Raw genomic sequence first — 22,079 nt, 5'->3', positions numbered from 1 at the left:
AATGAAATCAAATTTAACCCAATAATACAGAATAAAAGAATTCAAAAGCCTAAATCACTGAATTCTATCAATACATATTTGTCATCAAATAGGCAGAGTGCATCACATTCAGATAAAAAATATGCTGAGCATTACAGATCTGTGGGAGATGCGACTTTGAAAAACATACAGAAAATTTGATCACAAAATATCACAACGGTTAAAAAATGTTATTAAGAATGAAAATTTGTTTATTAGTAGTTGTACTAATTAAAAAAAATATTCATAACTCATTTCTACAGCAGTTATATGTAAAATTTTATAGAGGACTGAATTCAATATAAATTTGACAACGCCAAATCCAGAAAGTATACAAAAAGCAGGGAGAGTAAACTTGTAATAATATTTTAACAATTCATTAGTGAATAAATTAAAAATCCTAATAATGCACTAAATGATTTCATTGGTGACATGAATATTTTCACCATCGTGCCAAAATTAATGAATGCCTTTTTTAAAGTCATATTACAGTAAATTATAAATGTATTTGTGACAGAAAATTTACAAAGATACATTGAGTAACAAGCTAAATGACAAAAAGGATGAAAATAGCTGCAGATGTATACAGCAAATAGAGGTAGAAAAAAATGAATCTATGTGTAACATTCTCTTTACAATGATGACCATAAATCAAAAAAATATCGTAAATTATTTTAAATGCTATGCAGAGTAATATTTTCTCTCAAATCTAAAATTAAACATGATAGGTTACTTCCTAGTGAGGATAATGTAACATCTTTTCTATACACAGCAACTAACCCAGAATGTGCCAATGCAGACGCCAGAGAGCTAGGAGAACTCCAGTTATGGAGGGAACCAAGACTGGCCAGCCCCATCTCAGCAACGGGGGGAGGAGAGGAAAAGTCTTGTGGAGCCCCAAAAGGTCCGCCAGGTACGACGGTAAGAGAGGTTGGATATGGAGAGCCCAGGCCAGGGAGGGATGAAGGCGTAGTTTGGAGTGCCACAACAGGAGTGCTTAAGGATGAAGGACTACGTGCAGAAACACCCTGAAATATACCCAAACCCTACTAAATAAGTATCACAGTAAAGAAAGCCACAACCGAGTTGCTTTGCCCCAGAAGGGTCAGTATCTCCAGAGAGCATACCACTTATAAAACTCACTTTTAGAGTTAAGTCCCATAAGAAATGTAGGAACTTTGGCAGAGTATATCAATTCCAGGATGTATTATTATGGCAACTCAACAAAAACATCCTGGAGTCATGAAAATTAAAAATGTATACATTGCCCTTAAAAAATAATACATATGATTTAATGATCGAATAACCACTGACCATCTAATGCCATGTAATGTTTACATAAAGGTGCTACCTTAATAATAATCACAAAAGTGCAGGCATGCCATGATAGCTGCTTCCCATTGCTTTACTTATTTGAAAGGAACATTCATTCTATTTTGCAATATGAATTTTATTGGAGGATTATAATAATACAAGGAAAGTTTTTCCCCTCCAAAATAAAGGAATTAATGCACCAATATATTAGAAAGAGTATTTGAAACAATTGACACATGAAGAAGATACAAATGATTAAAATGGGAAGAAGAATTCATTTGTGACCACAATGCCAAGAAAGAATGCTAATTATGTGCAAAATAAGACATTATGCATATATATCCGGAAATATAGAGAATAAGGTCTTCTCAAGGAAATAAATTATTCCCTCACCCGATGAATATGTACTTAAAATTAGGTTACAAATCATTTAAATTTAACAGCTGATAAAAACTTAACTGTCATAGGTTTATTTGTTTGAAATTACATTTTTAATAAAAACACCAGCATCTTAGAAAAATAGAAACATCATTCATCCATTAGGATGCTACAACACAACTGTACACGGCATTTCCTGATGGAATTTATAACAAATCAACATGTAGAATCAAGTAAATCTTTCCGTACCATCACACAAAAAATCAGTTCAAATAAAAACTTCACTGATTTCATGCCAGGTTCAAGAGGTGAATAGAAACGAATATACGTCATTAATTTTCATCAATAATAAAACGAACTGTATAGTTTATGAATTGAAGCAAAAGGAGAAAAATTGGAGCACACATCAAAATGCCCACATTTGCCAGTTCATTCTATATGTAGGCAGAAAAGCCAAAAAGACAAAAGCATAAGTAAAGGTGTAATGACAGCATGTAAAGCAGTAAGAATTATACATAAGAGGAATCTTACACAAAGAAAATGGTAAGCAAAAGCAGAAGGCAAAAACTGTAGCTGATTATGGAATTAAAGTTTGAATAAGGAGGAAAAACCCTTAATGCATTCTCACAGACCATGTTCATGAAGACCATGGCCTTAGAACAAGATAGGATAATTCACAGTTAAGGGGCTTAACTGGTTAATGGCACTGCTAAAAGCAAGCAAGTTAAATAATCAAGAACCTTATGGAGGGTGTAAACGATCACACTATGGGTAAACCCTGGTGTTGACAAGAAGATTAACTCAGACATTAGGAAGTCTGACATTGCATGTTATTTGAAGTTTACCACCTGACCTCACTCATACCTTCTTAGATTCTGAGGAAGATTTATGGGATCCCTTAGGGGCTCGCAGGGGTCTGAGGCAAAGTGCCCAGCTCGGAGTATCCCTAATCAGAGTTTAAATATCACCCATCCAAGCGCAAATAAACTGTATTTTGGTTTACGTGAACATCACTATGACAAGATTTCAGATTGTTTATCCATAAACAAATTTCAATCTCCATTAACTCAAATAATATACAATGAATCTTTCGAAATAAAAAATTCCTAACGTATATTCATAGATATTTAAAATAAATAAAATATCACATTAATTCAGGTGCAGAAATCAGTAGGGAAAGGAAATAAATATATACACCATTTACTATAGCAACAAGAGCTCCAATGATTAAATGAGAGACAGGAGATTTCGCATAAATGCCAGAATAGATCAAGCCTCTTAACCCTGAAGAGCAGAGTATAAGGATTTTGTACAACAAGTTTTAAATACTTACATCATCCCCGGACATTGCACCCTGAGGTGCAGGTATAACAACTCGCAGACTTGATCGGCCTGGTGATGTGCCTTGCTTCAACATTCCTTTGCCAGATAAACTACCACTCCCACCAGGACTTGGACCAGGAGAATTTGAACCACCCCCTCCGAGGGGGGACGTAGAGTTAGGGTAACCATTGCTTATCTCTAATATTCCACCAGACGTGTACACTGTGGGAGGTAGAAAACAATTATTTCATCATAAAAATAACAAAGAGATCAAGTTACCTCTAATGGACTTACAGTGTAGCTTACATTTTTTAATGAAACCTCACATATTTGGTCAACATGAACTTCCTGCACTGAAAAAAAATTTTCACGGTTTCCAGATGGGAAATTTGGAATCCCTATCAAGTATGATGCAATATCAAGGAATCTCTCACGAAAACAAAAATTAACATTACAAATTTTAGACTAAATTTGAATAGCTTAAAAATTTTTTTTCATCAATATGAATGGTTATTTGACACAAATATGTGTAAATTCGAGATAGCCAACTCCTCCACTCCCCTTCACCATTATGCACAGGAGTAAGCAAAGAAGTCAGGTGATAGCATACTATTCTGAATCAGAATCTACAATACCTGTATCCGTTTCAGAAGATGAGGGCCTTGGACTGACACTAGTATGCGGCATTTGAGGACTTCCAGTTTGCTGAAGCATTCCAGACGAAGAGTCACCATAGCTATTCACCGGTACACTAACAGGTAAGGAGTAATTCGATTGGGTCATTGGCACCTAAAATAAATAGAAATAAAATATGTAATAATGGTACGACCCTTAAGATTTCATTCAGATTTGATATCACATCAAACAACACGGATATGTGTTAGTGAGTACATTCATAAGACATCAAAATCTTACTCTGCTGCCATTCAGCTGATTGCGTTGCATCATCATTTGAAATTCCTCATCAATTTTACTGTACTTGGCCTCTGTTCGTGGAGTAAGTTGGTATTCCGAATCTGGTTCTGGACTCTCTGGACTGCATGTACCATTTTTGTGCTCCTTCTTGTTCAATGCCTGAAAAATAGTTTTTTCAATCATAAAAAATATTGAATCATCTAACATATCTAACCACATTTTAAACCGATGTAATGGCCTTCGTGAAGTTTTTGCCATTAAATAAAGAAATAAAGTACAGTATCATTTATAATTTAAAATGACGGCTGATGAGATGCCATACTGAATCTTTAAATGCAATAATTACCTAAATTCAGTACAAATTGAATAGTAACTTAAGTAGGCCTAACAGAGAACAAGTTTAGACTTAACAGAGAGATTAGACGGATAATGGGGAGATTTTTATGCCATAAAAAGTTTACGTTTGCTCATAAATGCAAAGATTCTTTTCAACATTTGTCAATAAAATATGGAGCATGTACAATATTATTTTTTTGGTATTATAACCAAGAGGAGAGTGGTGGCTTAAGATATCGAGCACGCAAGTACTGATCGGAAGGTCATGGGTTCAAATACCAGATGATGCTTTGGACATCCCCAAACAAGATATGTACATTCAGGTTGATAAGACTAAGGATAAGCAACTAGACCCTCAACCTTGATGCATGAAAGTACTTGTGGTGTCTTACTACTGGGTGAGCTCTACCCCTGCCTATCCAGATCAATCTCTATTGAATCACTAGGTGATTGAGTGATAATAACTGGGAAGGTCCCTCCCACAAGGATAGATAAAAATATATTTTTAACACATTTTAGTATAACAATAGCTTTCTTTGAAAATGTGGCAGCGATTAAAAAAACTTTTTCTATGTTAAAGACATGAAATAAAATTACCTTAATGAGACAATATATAAATACCACAAAACTAAGTATGAATGCATTGAAAAATTTTAAGAGGCACATTACATAGTGAAAAAAATCAATATAAAAATAATAATCATGGGGCATTTTGAATAGTTTTGTTGCGACATATTTTTTCACCAAAATAATCCATGATGAGAAACGCAGAGAGTTTTGAAAATTCAATACAAAATACTTGGATACCAGCCACAATAATACAAAAAAATAATGGATATTTTTCACAGGAAATCTAAATGAAACCAAAACAGTGATGTAAAAAACAATGTAATCATTAACTCCTCAATCAATGTCAAACTTTGGGGACAATGAATATACCATCAAACAAGCTTCCAGAATAAAGTTAGTAAATATGTGCTGTCAATAACAGAATTCCATTTTAAAACTAATCCCAAAGGAGTTGTTTCACAGAGATGAGATATATAAATACCTCAAGATATGTAAATAAGTAGTTTTAGGATCAGACTCACCTCTATAATATTTTTGTTCGTGAGGGATTCATGGGGCTCGTTGTACTCAGTGTATTTGAGCAGAACCTTGTCCATGTCCGTGGACGCATACTGATACAGTTTGTTACTGCTACTGAAGATGATGAGCGCAATCTCACAGTCACACAACACGCTAAGTTCGTATGCCTTTTTCATCACTCCGAACTTGCGCTTGTTGAACGTCACCTGGAAAAAATTGAAATTAGATTATTAAAATAAAAAGGAATATGAAACAGAGTTAGGAAAAAAAAAATCTGGAGGAGTTGGGAATGAAGACTTATTCAGTCAGATAACCATCATGGATATGCACCCTAAAATAAAAAGATGAAAAATCTAAAGATTGACAACTTATAGTACAATATGCAGCTTCTGGTAAAATGGTTATGACAAAAACTATGGCATACTTCAACTCTGAGCTTCGAAGAGCTTACAGTGAATTCAATAATTAAATTAGATAGAATTCCGTTGTTTTTTCTCAAGAGCACTTAAATTCATTGTAACAGCCATGCAAAATTCTTCCACGAATATATAGTCACATACAATACAGCTAATGTTACAATGTATCTTATTCCCACCACAATGAAGATTACGATGAAAATTACTACATTCACCCAAATTTAAAATTCAAGTATTTTTCACTATCAACAACTTGACAGGGATGGATTTAGGTTTTTGTTTAGGCAATTTTTGTTTCTGAATTGTGAGAGATTTGTTGAATGACAGATTTATAATGCTATCTTTCCCAACCATCCACCGAATTATCGAAAAGAAATGCAATTTCGGGTCTGAGTGAACAACCCCATTGAGTAAAACCATACCGAAGCCAAAAGGTTGAAGTGCTAGGGCATTTGATGAAGTTCCCTCACACTGGATTGAGTGCAGAAGTTTACAGGATAAGCATCTTCATAGACGACAGTAATGCCGGCATTCCCCCACCATCCCTCCCACCATTCAATCTACCATCTAGGAAGTCCAACCAAGTAGTGAACGCCCAAAATACCATAACGGTGTCCTAACTACACCATTTTTAAAAATCTTTTTGGTTTTATTATTTTGTAGTTTCATCAAGTTAGTATTTTATAATGGTCGTTTTTGAATTGTTGGTATGCACGGTGTTTTGTTTAAAACTAAATAAACATTCATTCGGGTTAGAATAACAATAAGTGCACATCAAACTGGGTTCGGTGTTCTTCTTTAGCTATTTTATTTTAATTGAGCCTTAAGAACCCTTACCATCCCCGACTCTCGGCAATGGTGCGCTAATCATAGCAGGGAACCAGATAGGGTTGTAAGCTGCGTCGCAAGAGGAAGGGATCGGGCAGAAAAATAAAACCAGAAGGAAGACGCGCGCAGGAAAACCTCCGCGGACGAGATGGGAACATCCGGACTCACCTGTCGGTTCCTTTCGTCCGTGATGCGGGAGATCTGGATTTTCTTGCGCCCCATGGTCGCGGTGCCTTCGCAGCGGCGTCGAGGTGCAGTGCGTCACCCGTAGCGGAAGCGGGTCGGCCGGTGTGTCTCGGTGGGGGGTGCGGCGGCGGCGTCGGCGTCGGGGGGTGGCCGGAAACGGAGACTAGGGCGGCGGCAGAGGCACTCAGCGCATCGAGGTCATCAGATGTGTGAGCAGCCGATCTGCAAAGAGAGAGACATATCTCGTCAAGAACACCATTGTCGAAGAAGTCGAGTCCATTTGTTATTTGGCAACAGACCGCAGAGCCTTCACATCATTTTCAACGCCTTCCAGCTTCCAAGAAGCACGGGCGGGTACACTTTTCAGTCAGATATTTTTTTCTCAACGTTGATAAATTTTTTTTTGCTATTTAACCGGAATTATGGAGTCATGAAAACTTTGCAAAAAAGTTTGGCTCTGTTTTTGCGCAGTAAATTATATGGTCTAGATCCTTAATTATGGACAAGTAAGCACATTGATAGGTTAAAATCCTGTAAAAGTCATGTCCATTATGACTTAAAAGGGTTAAGGCAGTCTAGTTCCATCCGCTTGGTTGAAGAAATGCTAGAGCCTCGTTCATAACAACTTAACTTAAGGTAACTACGGAGTTGAAAATTTAAAAAGAGCGTCCTTAAAACTCCTATTACTCCTCCGTTTTTGATTAAGGTTAAAATTTTGCACGTTGTTAACAGCGAAATTTTAGATAAAACGATACCCGAAAACCAAACGGCGACTTATTTCAACATTTGACGTCACCTTCGAGGTTTTGCCGACCCTAATGGCGGGGGAACTCGCTGGTTAATTGTGGGATCGCAAGTTCGAGTCTCGCATTCTTGAGTTTTTCACTACTCAAGGAATGGGCTACTATAAGTTGTTTTGGTCCGGTTCCTAAAAAATCTAAACAGAGGCTGCGCCTTCCAGCATACCTGATCCACCAGAATCGCCAAAGAAGGAAAAAAGTGACAATCGGTTTCATTCCAACATCAGAATGTCATGATATGGAAAAAAAAACATGGTCAAGTTTCTTTTCCTATCGCGTTTCCAAATATAAAATACGCAAACGCTAAATGAGCTGCAATATTATACACAGGAAATGACCTACGGATTGATTCAAGCATGGAACTATTCGGTGACCGAATCATCTTGCTCTCATGAAAATGCAGAAGGCAGAAGGTCATATCACCACGATGCCAATCGCTATGTCAACGAGTGGTTGGAGACGGGGTGCACACTATCTGATTGAATAATGGAAGAGTTGGAAAGTGGAACAAGCACGCACGGGATTCTCAAACCAACAGCAACCGGGACGGCGATGGTGACAAGACGCATTTCACACCCTGAGGCTAGAGTGAATAGTGGTATGCGGGAGGAACCAATTCCTCCTCGCAGGTCTTGTCCCCATTTTTCAATGTTCCCGGGGGGATTAACGGGTTCGACCTCGGGTAAGCCGGAAGCATTCGGCATTAGCCGATTTTGAGAAATTTTGGGGCAAACGGTATGACTTCGTGCGACCATTCTAGTGCTGAAACTGCATCGCGATTCCCAACTATGAAGATATAGATTAAAACTCACAACGATCACGTATGTAACGAAATCACGCCTACAATGAAGTGAGCTCTCAGTCCCTTGGACTTTCCTATGATCGCTAATGTTAATTTCCCCGCATTTAACGAGTACAGATGATACGAAATCCCCGCTATTACGAACTTTTCTTTGGTCACTTGGGGAATTATTTCCTCTTTCATAAAGTTATTACGGAAATGTTAGCCACTAAACCACTCCTTACCATATCATCAGTGGTTCTCTCGTATGGCTATCACCACGTAGCTCTACTGTTGACCTTAAAATCCTTTCCTTTACCGCCGTTAGATGGAAAGGGTGGGACGATAGTTTATAGTTACGGATGTGTAAGTCAAATAAAGACGATTTACGGAATATTACCCTAAAATCCTGTAATGTAGATGGAAAATCCTTCATTATAGATATAACGAAATCCCGTTTATAACAAAATAGAGCGATGGTCCCCTGAAATTCTTCATAAGCGAGTTTTACTGTATTACTTTAAAAAAAAACCTCAGAGAATACCAGGACACGCGGCATACGACGCAAGAGGCTTAGGCCGGACGAACTTAACAATTATTTGTTCACAGTAAATTAGAGCTGAATATTCTAAGAAAAATCAACTTCATTAAGAAAGACTAAACATCTTTTCTACGAGGAAATTGGATTCGGGAAAGAAGCAGGGACAAAATATTTACAGGATTATTCCTGTATCTGATGAAGTACCTAACAGAATATAGACTGTGAGAACTATGGAAAGCTTCTATTAAAAAATTGATGACTTCAGGTTTGACTTGGTGGAGACTTTGAACATTCTAGATGAAAGGAAAAAAACTTGGTAGGAATATCCAACAAAAATTTCTGTAGAAAAAACAAATTTTGTTCTTTCAACTTCATATAATTAAGAATAACATTCGAAAAATTGTACCTACTCTGAAATTTTAAAGCGTGCTACATGTGCGGTGTTTTAACCAAGGATGTCTGAAGTGGACTCAACCGAATCTTCGTCACTAACCGACTACTCTAACCTCTCAGCCACCACTCCACTATGATACTTACAACTAGCAATACATAAAAAATAGAAGCAAATAGCAGAGCTATGGAAAATCAAATAATAATGATTTTAAAGATGGTGATTGGATATCCGACATAACTCGCGAATACCCGAAGGTTTAATACATTAGAAACCTGCAAGGACAGCAGTCAATGAGAAAGAAAATCTATCGTATCGCTATGAAACAGTTCCATACAAGCACCGCCCAGAAGAGTAACTTAGTAACGGGCACTTAGTAACTCACGGTTTTATCATTAAAAAAAAACTTTCTCTCCCCCCCAAAATGTTTAATTGACGGGTAACAAATATTTTCAGCTAACTGTGCATGCGGTTGGGCAAGCTAAAGCTTCACTTTCGGGAGGAGACAATAGATTATCGCTACAACACTGGCTCTAATCTGGTGCACAATTCCGCGGTGCGCGCGCCCACCACGTTCGAATTACCCGGGCATTGGCGGCCTCATTTAACCCCAAAAACCTTCCCGTTACCCACGGGGGAAGGGGTGACCCGCGGCGGCCTGGAAAAGGGTGGACTAGGAGGCGACAATAGGAGAGCCCGCCGGAACCAGATGACGCGGATTAGGGGAAGGTGCCACTCGCACGGTCAGCTGGAGACAAGGGAGAAACCGCGATTGCAACCAAGACGGGGCTCAGTGCTCTTGACAACACAACGCCGATCCACACCGACGGGCCGCGGAGAGGCACAATCCGCGCCGATACACGGCGGTTCCCCCTCCCCCCCCCCCCCCAGCGGAATCCCTCCGATGAATCCCTAAAATCCCTTTCACGTAAGATTGACCCTTTATAGCTAGTTGATGAGGCAGGGGTGAACGCACGACGGCCAAAACACCATTGTTGTCTGCGACGAGAGGTGGAGAGGAAGACGGGAGTGAGAGAGAAAAATACCTGTTGTGCGTGTCAGCGGCAGTCTGACGGGACGCAAAACACACGCATGCGGGCCGAAATGGGGTGCGTTTATTCTTTAAAAGGGGTTTGGGCTGGACAGGTGGAATGGGCCACATGGCGCCTTTCCCTTGCGCCATCATCCACCCCGGCCCTCCACGGGATGACGCTACGCCGAGCACCGGTCAATCCCAACCTGCGGCATGTTCCTGTCACATGGGAGGCGGGCGTGAAGTGCGCTCCTCGCGGGCCCCGGACCGTTGGTCGCGTGCTATAACGGCACTTGAATGCACACTATTCAGTATGCAACCATGGGCGTAGGCATATATCTAATAGGGGGAACGGTACCCTCCCGAAAAACTAAAAGGGCCAGTTTCATAAGTTTACGTTGCATTAAAACAGAAACTGAAGTCTTCCATTTAAGGTCATTAGTCAAATTGACTATTACGCTTAACTACTTTACTGTAACCATTAAACCATTCTCCAAGTCAAGGTTACGACTGTATCAAGTTACGGTTAACGCTAACCAGGCGTTGCAAAACCAGCCCAAGAGTTTATAGCTGTCAACAGACGCTGCTTATCGTAGCACTTCCTATCCATCACCTAGTACTACCTTACTCTCTTATTTTATTTCCATAATGCCTGAAAACTAAATACCATATCAAACCGAGCTCTCACCTTTGCTGTGGGTACAGACGCGGCAATAAAATGTAATTGGTACTTCATAAGTTAGTATTATAGTCAGATGCAGAAGAAAAAGAATATATATTCCAACAGTTGTACGATCAATATACTACAAGCGAAAAAAACGACGCACTGACGACACCAAATATATCAGAACAGTCCATCACCCAACCACGAATCACTCGAAATATTTCATGAGTTGATGAGAGATAATCATTTTCGTATTTATTTTTCGAGACGCATTTTTACTTTTTAGTTATACTATCATCTGGAAAAATCCAGGGTATATACAGTAGAACCTTGTCAATATATACACGTGCCTAAAACAAAACAAAAATTGATTTGAGAAAATAACGAGGTAAAATGTTCGAAACTGAGACACAGGCAAATGTTTACAAGGGGTTTGCTCAATAAGCCGTTTAAGTTTTTAAAATGGAGAGACTTAATATACGAACAAGACATTCATTACGAAAAAAGCCCGTTCCGGCAAGAGTGATGCTTTCCCTTAACAACCTTACGCTGACTGGGATTCAGTATGAAAAATAGAGCGCAGCCTTCCGCACTCTCTAAACTTCAAACGCCTACCACACACTAAGGCCTCGTACACACTTCCAAGTTGACTGCTATAGCAGTCGGCTGGCATACTTAACTCGTACGCGTGAACAGTAACGGAGAAGCACTATTAGGGCACTATTCTATCGAGCATAACAGTCGATTGGTTTAGCAGTCCACTTCAACTAGTTAACCATGCTCAAGCCAGCTGCGCGACACATCGAAATATCGACTATTACACCCAGTAGAATAAACATAGGATCCAAGTTTATTCGATATTGCTGCTCCTATGTATGGAGCACTATCGGGGTACTATTCTCTTCGCAGTTTCTGTTCACACGACCAATTCGAGCATAATTTAGTCGACTGGGTTAGGCGTCCACTTCGACTTATAAGCTTTTCGATACGCCGAAATATTGACTACCATACCTAGTCGATTAAACATAGATTCTATGCGACATAAATCCCAGTTAAAAATTTTTTTCTGAACAGCATAATCATTGGCAATCGATATAAATCGATATTGAGCGATAAATCCAAGTTTATTCGATATAGCAATCCATCGCAGGGTGACATACTGCACTTCTACAACCCTCACCCATCAACATCATATTGGGGGAGGTGGGGGGCGAAGGAGGACTCCTCTTCTGCACCACAAAATCCTCCCCCTTCAACCCCCACCCCCACTTCATCGCCCACGAGGATCCTTCCGACTCTTTCTCCTCGAAATCGATCGACCCACCAATCGATTTCGCCCACATCGCACGGCCCTCTCTACCACGTAAAGGGGGGCGGCGGGAGGGAAGGCCTTCCCTTCCCTTTCACCCTTATCTTTGTCCACCCCTCTCACCTGCCACCCCACCGCCCCCGGCTCGCCGCTAGTTACCATAGCGACTCGCAAGGGCGCGCGCAACCACCCTTGAACCACCCCACTTCTCCCTTCCCCCAAAAAACCCTCAAACCACCCCTGACGATGCCCCCTCCCGTCTCCTTCTCCCCCCCCCCCCCGGTAGGAGTTGGGGGGTTTAAGGGGGCATGGCATCGAGAACAGTGGGTGAAGACGTGAAGGGGGAGGGACGTGGAGGACTCCGGCCACCGTACCTGGCCGCGCGCTCTTCCCTTTGCCCGGTGAGCGGTGGCTAGCAGACGAGTGGGAGGACAGCGGGAGGCCTGCCTCGCTGCCCCCGTTCCGCCCCCACTGGGGTTCGGGGGTGGCGACGGAGATGAATAACCGAGTTACCGGTAGAGATTACATTTTAGGCAATGCTCACGAGTTTCAAGAATTTCACATCACATCATTGTTGCAGAGACTGTGGAGAAGAAATTCCCAGACATTCGAAAACGGGAATTTTTTCTAATTTTGCGAAAGCACATTGACAGCGGCGAATATTTGTAGTACAGATTAAAGTTGAGGATTCTCAACATATAACTTTAGATCACCACATATACGAAGGAAAACTGATCAGAAATCTGTCACCCCGTATAGATGGGATCGTCTACCACAGGCCAATTAATCGACCTTCGCCGTCATCAAATTTATCTCTGACGGTCATCCAATTCCCTAAAATTTTCCTGTTTTCCCCGACTTGTAACATTCACGTTTAAATAGAAATCAACGATTTTTTTCTGACATTAATACATGCCATGTCTATCAACTTCTGTCAGCAAACCTACGTAAATTACTTCGTGTGAACACTGAAAAATATCCAAAAATAATATAATATTGCTTAATCAGGGAATTTCACGGAAAATGCATTCAATAATAATTAAAAAAATACTGTAGCTTGAAATTTAGGCTACAATACAAACCATAATGTACATTTTCGTGCGTTGAACTCGGGGAATTAAAAAAAAAAAGTCGGAAAGAATTACAGAGCTTGTAACTAAAACTTGTCCCTTATAAAACTGTAACTGTTTATCGCAATTGAATAAATATGCTTAAAAAAGTGGCCGAACCAGAGTCCAGTTGCTTTCTCAGACTACTTCATCCACCTCTGGAGTGGTAAGAGTGGGCGGCCGCGGTGTCGTATGGGGAGAAAGAAGAGATCCCACGCAGGAAATAAGCCGGCGACGTTTTCCCAAGAAATCCGATGCGGGATCATGTAACTCCGCTCTATTATTTATTGAGAATACGACGACGTCGACGGAGGGGTTGAGAAAGAGACATTCGTGGGTGGGAGAGAGTTTTACGGATCCTCTCAGGGCGAGAAAGAGGCGAAAAAACCCGGGGAAACGCTCCGCCTTATTCTTGTTGTTTTCTCGTCCGCGGGTCTGGGGATGTGGGACGGTCTTGAAAAGGCGACCCCAGAAATAATGCAAGAGTCTCGATGGCGGGAAAAGGAAATATTAACGAGTGTGACGTTGTGTGAGGCGATGCCAGGATAAGTGATCACCTTGAAATATGAATCGGAAGCTGCACTATTACGAGTAGGAGGCATTTACGCGCAGGGGCACGGCTAGGAATTAAGGCTCAGGGGGAATGGGGGGGGCGCAACGAACACCGGGGGTATGGAACACCCACCCGCCAGGGTAAGCGGAAGGTCCGGGGGCCCTCCCCCAGATACATAAATGGTTGAAAATGACGAGTTTTAAGGCTTTCTGAGGGATATTTTATTAATCCATAAGACCGTTTAACACGGGAACGTCATTGCGCAATCGGACGTATGTACAAAGGCGCAATCAAAAATGCGTCAAGTAAAGCGGTGAATTGCTAGAACACATGCGAGAATGCGCGGAATCCGCTCTAGTTCCGAGCTCGTATTCCCGCAATTTCCACGAATGTTTTCAGTGGTAACCTGCGCAATGACATGCCCCGTGTAAAACGGCCTTTACACTCGTCTGTAAGCAATATTAATCCAAATTAAGTAAAATGGATTATACTTAATGCATGTATTTTATAATAATAACAATAATAGACATACATTTTAAAGAGCTTTGGTTCTGCCCTAATATTAGCCACAAAATTTGTCACATTAAAATATTTTTATAAAAGAAATCTCTGAGCTCTGAGGGGCAAAGAGCATATTCCCTCGGGTGAAGAATTACCTTACGCATGAATAACTTTAAGTTTAAAGTTCACGTATTTCGTAATCACGTTAATTACGATAAGTTTAGAGTTCCTTTCAAGTAAACTCCTAAATTCTTTCGGCTTAAGTAGACTTGATATGTATTATTTTTCTTCTGTGTACATACCGACTTAAAAAATAAATTAATCCCATTCATTTTTTAACGAAGGAATCAATATGCGATAAAATCCATACCTATTTTGTGACGCGACTTTATTTATTCACAGCCAAATCTAACAACAGCATAAGCAGGCGGAAAAATCCTAGCTACGTCTCTAGAGCTCGTCTGTACTGAAATGAAGGTTAAAAAAATCGATTAAAATCCATTCGAAATTTTGGCTTCGAAATTTTCTCGATGATGAGACTGGAAAACTATGATGGACGTAATAACGATGCAATAAGTGGATGAAATTTAACTAAGAAATTATACCTACTCATATACACTCGTACTCGTACACATAAACGTACTCATAAAAATTCATCACAACTTTCCTATTGATTACATACCGATGGATGGAAGAGGGGGTAATTTGCCGTAGGTATACTTCCATGAACTTCCAAACATATCGAGGAGAGAAAATAAATGAAAATAGTTTTAAAATCAGATATAAATTATAGAAATCAGAATACCATTAAAGATAAATACAATATTCCAATGCAAAAGTGAACAAATGGAACTGCAATATGGAATATGCAATACATGCCAGTAGTCTAATAACACTGCATTCGATAGCAACAGCCACGCTCAACTTCATTAAAATTATAATTGAGACCAACCAAGAGAGCATGAATGCCATGAATTACGATCAACAATATATGAACGAAAGGCCATAATCAAAACCGTTATTGCAGGAAACAAAATCATCGAAGGGGACGGTGGGGAATGAAAGTTCATCCACACGACCTGAAGGTCTATATTCCACCGAGGATCATCCAACGCGTCAAATTTCCTTGAACCTCCATAGCAATAATCGTAGCACGCACATAGTTCAAACCTACACCTCTGAACTTAGGGCGTGCAACAGTAGCTGGGTCCCTTATCCAGCACCTTCATGCTTAAATGCCTTTGAGAGAGGTTTATGCATGCATGCATAAACCTCTCTCAAAGGCATTAGATATATTACATGGTGCGCTCCGAGAGTTGTCACACCTCCAATTTCAAGCCGAAACTAACCTCGGCTGCAACCTATTCAGCTCCAGTCCTTCGATAGAGCTACGAGGAAAAATACGAAACAATGGGGCAAATGCTAAGACGGAGAATTTGAAATATTGAAACGTAAATGAAGACAAGTTACTATTTATGGATCTAAGGAGAGGGCAGCGTCAGTTGCCGATGATAAGGCTTTACTTATGTTTGAACGGAGAATGCCCAATATGATTTAATATGTGAAGGAGAATAATAACAATGTGAGAAAGATAGCACTCCTAAGGTAAGGAAATTACGATTTTTAATCCTCAGAGCAGGATTGGTTACTTAACCTGGAGCGGACGGAAAAAAGAATGCCTTAGTTATGGTCTGAGAAAACAGAAGGAAAGAGAGGTGGAAGACGCGGAACAGAGCGAATCGGGAATCGGAATGGAATATGAAATCCACGCAGCTAGAATGGTGGTTAAAACGACAAAAAAAGACAAATACATGTATAGGAACTGCAACTTATCTTTATAAAACGCTAATTTTCATTCCCGAGATTTATATTCTCATGCAAACCCTGTGCACGAAAATTTAGTGCCATACAGTTTATAGGATGTACCGAGCTCGTACACATTGCATACGCTGTAAATACCAACATACAAGAGCGCCAAAGGTGGCTGCGCAATAACAAATTGAAACCTAAAATGCAACATTATTATTTGACATGGGAGATGGAAAAAGTTAGAAAAGACCTATTACAAAAACTATTGAGTAGTAGTCGCGAGTATTAAATAATATGTAAACAAAATTTCCAATCGAAATTAACAACATTAATTAGTCGAACGCTATCATTGAAATCAGCCAATCATGCGCTCTCAGGTTTTGCCACAGAAACCTTGGTCGCATGCGCAGAGGGCGAAAATCACTCTTGTTTACATTTACGCTGAGATGCCGAGAAGGGAAGAGGGAGCTAGGATAGGGGACACAAGGACAATAGCGAGGGGAAAAGATAGAAGACGGCGAAGGAAGCGAAGGGGCATAAAACTTAAAGACGTCTGGAGGCGGTTGCCCGGGTAACTGCGGATTTTCACACGGCTCGGTGAAGGTCGTGTAGGCTTCGACGCGCTGAATGGAGTGGGAGAGAAGGTATAATAAGAAACGGTTGGCATAGCGAGGGGAGGGGGAGGGTCTTCTCTTTCCAAAAATTTCTCCCGCTTGAGAGGAATCCGAGCACTGTTCCACTAGGAGCCCGCCCCGCCCCCCTCCCCCCAGAGAAACACTTCCCGGCAACGCGTCCCGGTCTTTCACCGCTTTGCCTCTCCGAGAGAGTTAGCCGAGGAGGAAGCGATTGACGCCATCGGTCGGCGGGTGACGAATGACCGGTTCCTTCCTGCGATCCACTTCCGAAATATGATCCGGCAGAATTGGCAATCATTGACCCAGACGTACGAAAGAGGTTTTTTTTTCAACCTGCGATAGCTCAGCAAAAACACCATACCAGCGACAGGCGGGTATTGCGCAGGGCAATTGCGCGTCCTCCGCACCACACGCTCAAGTAATTTCTGACCGTAAGTTTTTATTTTAAGGTTCGTAGCAATCCCATTAACTACACTGCCTCAATTGATTCTCCCGCCAAGTGTGCACCTCGGATAGACAGCCAGAAAACTCGCCGAAAGGCTTCAGCAGTGACACGTCTTGACCAATAAAATAGAATTTTTCTTAAATGCAATGTGGCTAAAGTGTGAAACATTACGCCCATTCCTATTCAAAACAAAATAAGAGACACGCTGACTTCTGAAAGTAGTCCGATCCATGACATCGCCCGTCATCTCAGCGCTCATGTAGCCCAACTGCTCCTTGAGCAATTTCAATGGGACATTTTCGATCACCAGCCGCGCAATGCCGACCTAGTGCCGGGGTACTTCCATCTTTACGCTGAAATGAAGATGTGGCTAGATGGCACGCGTTTCAAAAGGGGGATGAGCTTCAGGACAAAGGCATAATTCATTTGAAGTCATTGGCGGCAACATTCCATGAAGAAGGTATAGTCAAGCTTGTCCACAGACACGACAAATTCCTCAATCGCCGATGCGATTATGTCGAAAGGACACCACAAGTGTGCTCAAAATTTAGCAATGAAATAATTTTTAATCGATCACTTTGTCTTCTGATCATGACCCATCGGAGGTTGAAAAAAAAACGGCTCTCGTACAAAAGGTGTAACAACGCCCAGATGCATGAAATAGCTCCTCATAGTCAGGAAAGTTACGGGAAAAAACCTGATACAAGTTAATTAATGAAAATATGAACTTATTAAACTAACTTTTTTAGCAAAGTCTGGTCCTCAATAGCAATAACTACTTCCTCTTCATGCTTTAATTTAAGACTTTTTTTTAACAGGATCAATGTTAGACTGACAAGTCCTATGCGAAAATGAATAAAACGTTATTTCCAATTGGTCTGCAGGGAGCTTTGCGAGCCAGTTACAGCCAGGTAGAGATTCGCCAAAAATTAACATTCTCGATAAAATTCCGTGTTAGTCGACTGGATACTTATTAACGGATGCTTTTAAACAAAGAAGATGAGGAGCGAGAATTAGAATTTTGGTAGGAAATAAATAAATTTAGAAGATAATGATCATATTGAAATATATTGATGATCTTAAGCATGGGGCGACCCTAGGCGAAAGTCGATTTACCTTGAAGCAAGCAACCCGCGCTGACCACCAGCAAGAAGGAATAGTATAAAGCCACAGGAGCATGTGCAGGAAATCGAGATTTCAGTCGGCAAGGCATCGTGATATGGCACAATAGACGGCATCTTAATACGTAATTAGTAAAAATAATATCATGAGACCACATACATATATATGCATTTCAAACATGATGCCTTCCCGTATCTATGTACCTATTACACAAAATTCTTTTAAAAAATAACAAATTTTTTATATTAAAATACATCTATTTAAAAACCTGTATTTACTATGTGCTTCTACTATTATGGTGTTTTTATTTGTGTAAAAATATTGGTTTTGTATCACAAAATTATACTGGAATGCCCATACGAAACAACATGCTAAAATGAGTATTATCGCATACATTGGACCGAGTCAAGCGATACTTTGTAAAAAGATGACATGATACACGAAAACTTAACCGATGTACTTTTCACACTTTAGTTGGAACGTGAGACCGTCAGAGTACCCTTGGAAATAAAACGGGGGTGTCGAAATCGGAAGCGTTTGGTATTAAAAATAATGTGAAAAATAAAACGGTTAACTTTTGATTAATTATTCTCGGGTTCTCAACCAGCTTAACTCAGTCGTATACGCCAACGTTTCGGAAGACGACTTGTCTTCCGTGTAATTCACCAGGAAAAATGAAAATCAGTTAACTTTTACTTCAAGTGTTAACACAAAACCCATACCCTGCGGAGTTTAATAGACATCCATTCAAAACCGCCACTTGCGCATTTTTAGGGATTCGCGAAGTTCTTTATTATGTATCAGTCAGTATATTACCCTACCCAGCTACATCAGGATAGATGGAACAAAGATTTCGACCACGAGCGAACGGAACACCCCATTGCACTCGTGAAAACCAACCTCACCATTCCCATGAAAACATGAACCAGCCCGCGTCCTTGGGAATAAAATTTCCACCGAGGACCTCACGCACTCGGTGGCGTTTCGAGTGGAAAGGGGAGGACGCGGAGATGCACGGAAGGCGAGGTGGGAGGGAACAAAAGAAGCGATCTATGCGCCCTCCGTACCCCTTCCGCCACGACTACGTGGGGTGGGACTATCGCGAGCCTCCACATTCTTCACTCCAGTTCCAATATCGCGTCCAACTCCTTTCCGTGCAAGGTTTCCCGTAGAATCAGAGTCGAGGACTCCGTCAAGGGGACGATAACGGGAGTGCACGGCAAGGAGAGAGAGGTAGGAGAAGAGGCAGGGGGGGAAGGAGCGGCAAACTCCGCGCCAATACCTCGGGCGCCACCACTAGGGGAGCGAGCCCTCCGTGAACATAGGGTGAAGGACGACCACCGAAATTTAAAGAGGACTTATACTTAAAACATGATTAGAAGTAATAATAATGTAGTAGTAATAATCATAACCTCTGCTGCACCTGTCCTTTATCTTTAGGTGTTATTGATTGTTTGAGGCGTAACTTGGTGAAAGCGATTCATTATTAAAATTAAAAAGAACTTTGTGCTTTCACATTAATATTTATTCACAAATTTACGACCATGGTTTCAACGTTAGACGTCATCATCAGGTATTTTATCACATCAGGTATGACTTCATCGTCATCATCACCTTAGACGTTAGACGTCATCATCAGGTGATGATGACGATGAAGTCATACCTGATGTGATAAAATACCTGATGATGACGTCTAACGTTGAAACCATGGTCGTAAATTTGTGAATAATATTAATGTGAAAGCACAAAGTTATTTTTAATTTTAATAACTTTAGGTATTATTTTTTTTTAATATTTAAGCCATCATCTTGAAATTAACGGGGTTTACAAAGTAGATCCTAGTCAAAATTTTCCTCTACTATTTCAAATTCGAAAATTTTACCTCTTAATTTACTTGGGAGTTTACTTTTCTTGCTTGAGAAGGAGGCAAATACCGAGGGGACCGTCTATTTAATTAAATTTCAAGATGATTACATAATTTTGACGCTTACTTTTAAGCAAAAATCACCAGGAAATACAAATAATGACTGATAGTGACGTAGCGATGCGTCATCTTACGTGGACGCAATACTACGCTTGACCGGTCGCATTTGGCCTTCTTTCCCTTGAAACGCAATCTATATATTTAAATTATCAGCATTAAAAAGAGATAACCTACACCTCAAATACAAAAATTATGAATCTGAGAAAATATCCAGATACAATTCTCAAATTTAAGTGACTATTTAATACTTTTTTAAAGATATATTTTATGTCCATCTAATACTTTTTTTAGAAGGTTTTATGTCAATTACTGAAGGATTTATATCTTAAACTTACACAATCATATAGTGATTTTTAGGTTATAAAGAGTAGATACTTGGCAACGTCTTAAAATATGAACATTTTACATCGGATTCCGTGTATCACATAAAGCAACCCGCGATGACTATCAGTACGAGGGGGTGGCAAAAGTCACAGGAGCAGGTAAATGAGAACGGAATTTCTGGGCGCAAAGAATCAAAATACTGCGCAAAATAATTAAACTGCACGCTCTTCACCCAAACAGGCTCTATTCTGTCACGTTGAAACTTGATTTATATAGCCACTTTGGAGTCGCTGTAATAAGTTTTCGAAGATGTCAACAGAGCGACTATGAGTGCATATAACACAATTGTAATTTGTGAAGTAAGGATACTTTACTGCTCTTTCCAAATATGTATTTATTTGAAAATGAGTCAATATGTTTCACTGTACTGCATCATCACCATGAATTCTAGGACAGTGTAGTCCTGATGATACTGCAGTTAAGTGAAACATGTTGACTCATTTTTAAATAAATATTTATATGGAAAAGAGCGAAGTATCTTTACTTCGTATCCTACAGTAGACTTCCACAAACCATCAGCCTCTACCATTCCTTTCAGCCTATTGTAATATTCTTGCCTTCGCAATTAAATTCCACTTGGCCGATGCCACATAATTCGCGCGGGCGTAAACGTCATCCCTATCTGGCATCAGAAGTATACGGTAGAAGTAACCCAGCGCCTACGACGAATGCATTCATCGCGGCAATTTGGAGACGGCCGAAAAGATTCGAAAGTCACGGAGTCTCGGTGCGCCGAATTCCTCGAAATCGTTACAGAGGTAGGGGATCACGCGATTTCTAGGGACATATAGATGAGCGGGGATAAGAAAATTTTGATAACGCCCTTCTAGAAGCGAGGGAAATTCACGTGAGACGTTTATTCCACTTTGTCAGAATTTCCCATCGCACGAGCACGAGGGTTTTCGCACCTGACTGCACCGGCCAGCCGTAAAATGGCAATGAATACAGAACGTTTTACAAAAGATATAAGGTACGGGTAATTTCTTAAGCCCTCTCTGTCCCTATTATGTTAGAACACTGCCACGGTACTAGAATTGCCTTCAAATGACTAAATCGCTCATTTAAGTCATTAAGTATACCGGGACAAGCCACGGTGATAACTTTTACGGGTGTCACCCGCAATGCACAAATTGTGCGAAAAACCAAGCGACGCCTCGGTAGCTTAACTGTCTAAAGCACTCGACCGGAAATCGGGGGATCCGGGTTCGTATTCCG

General features: G+C 40.4%; 1 protein-coding gene across 7 annotated transcripts in view; it reads right to left on the bottom strand.

Annotated features, from left to right (window-relative positions):
* Positions 1 to 22,079, bottom strand: part of LOC124165865 (myocyte-specific enhancer factor 2) — a 261,927-nt gene that overhangs the window by 5,541 nt on the left and 234,307 nt on the right. For 6 of the 7 annotated variants that reach the window (XM_046543395.1, XM_046543393.1, XM_046543394.1 and 3 more), the window contains 6 exons: positions 6,786 to 7,025; positions 5,376 to 5,579; positions 3,949 to 4,107; positions 3,669 to 3,822; positions 3,044 to 3,255; positions 799 to 1,064 (listed from right to left, as the gene is read on the bottom strand). In XM_046543395.1, the coding sequence (XP_046399351.1) occupies positions 799 to 1,064; positions 3,044 to 3,255; positions 3,669 to 3,822; positions 3,949 to 4,107; positions 5,376 to 5,579; positions 6,786 to 6,839 (1,049 nt within the window). In that variant the 5' untranslated portion in view covers positions 6,840 to 7,025. The remainder of the gene's footprint in view (positions 1 to 798; positions 1,065 to 3,043; positions 3,256 to 3,668; positions 3,823 to 3,948; positions 4,108 to 5,375; positions 5,580 to 6,785; positions 7,026 to 22,079) is intronic. The other variant, XM_046543400.1, reaches the window with a different exon arrangement.

The sequence above is a fragment of the Ischnura elegans genome, chromosome 9 (assembly GCF_921293095.1).
Source record: "Ischnura elegans chromosome 9, ioIscEleg1.1, whole genome shotgun sequence".
NCBI lineage: Eukaryota > Metazoa > Arthropoda > Insecta > Odonata > Coenagrionidae > Ischnura > Ischnura elegans.
This window is presented reverse-complemented; position numbering and strand designations above follow the sequence as displayed.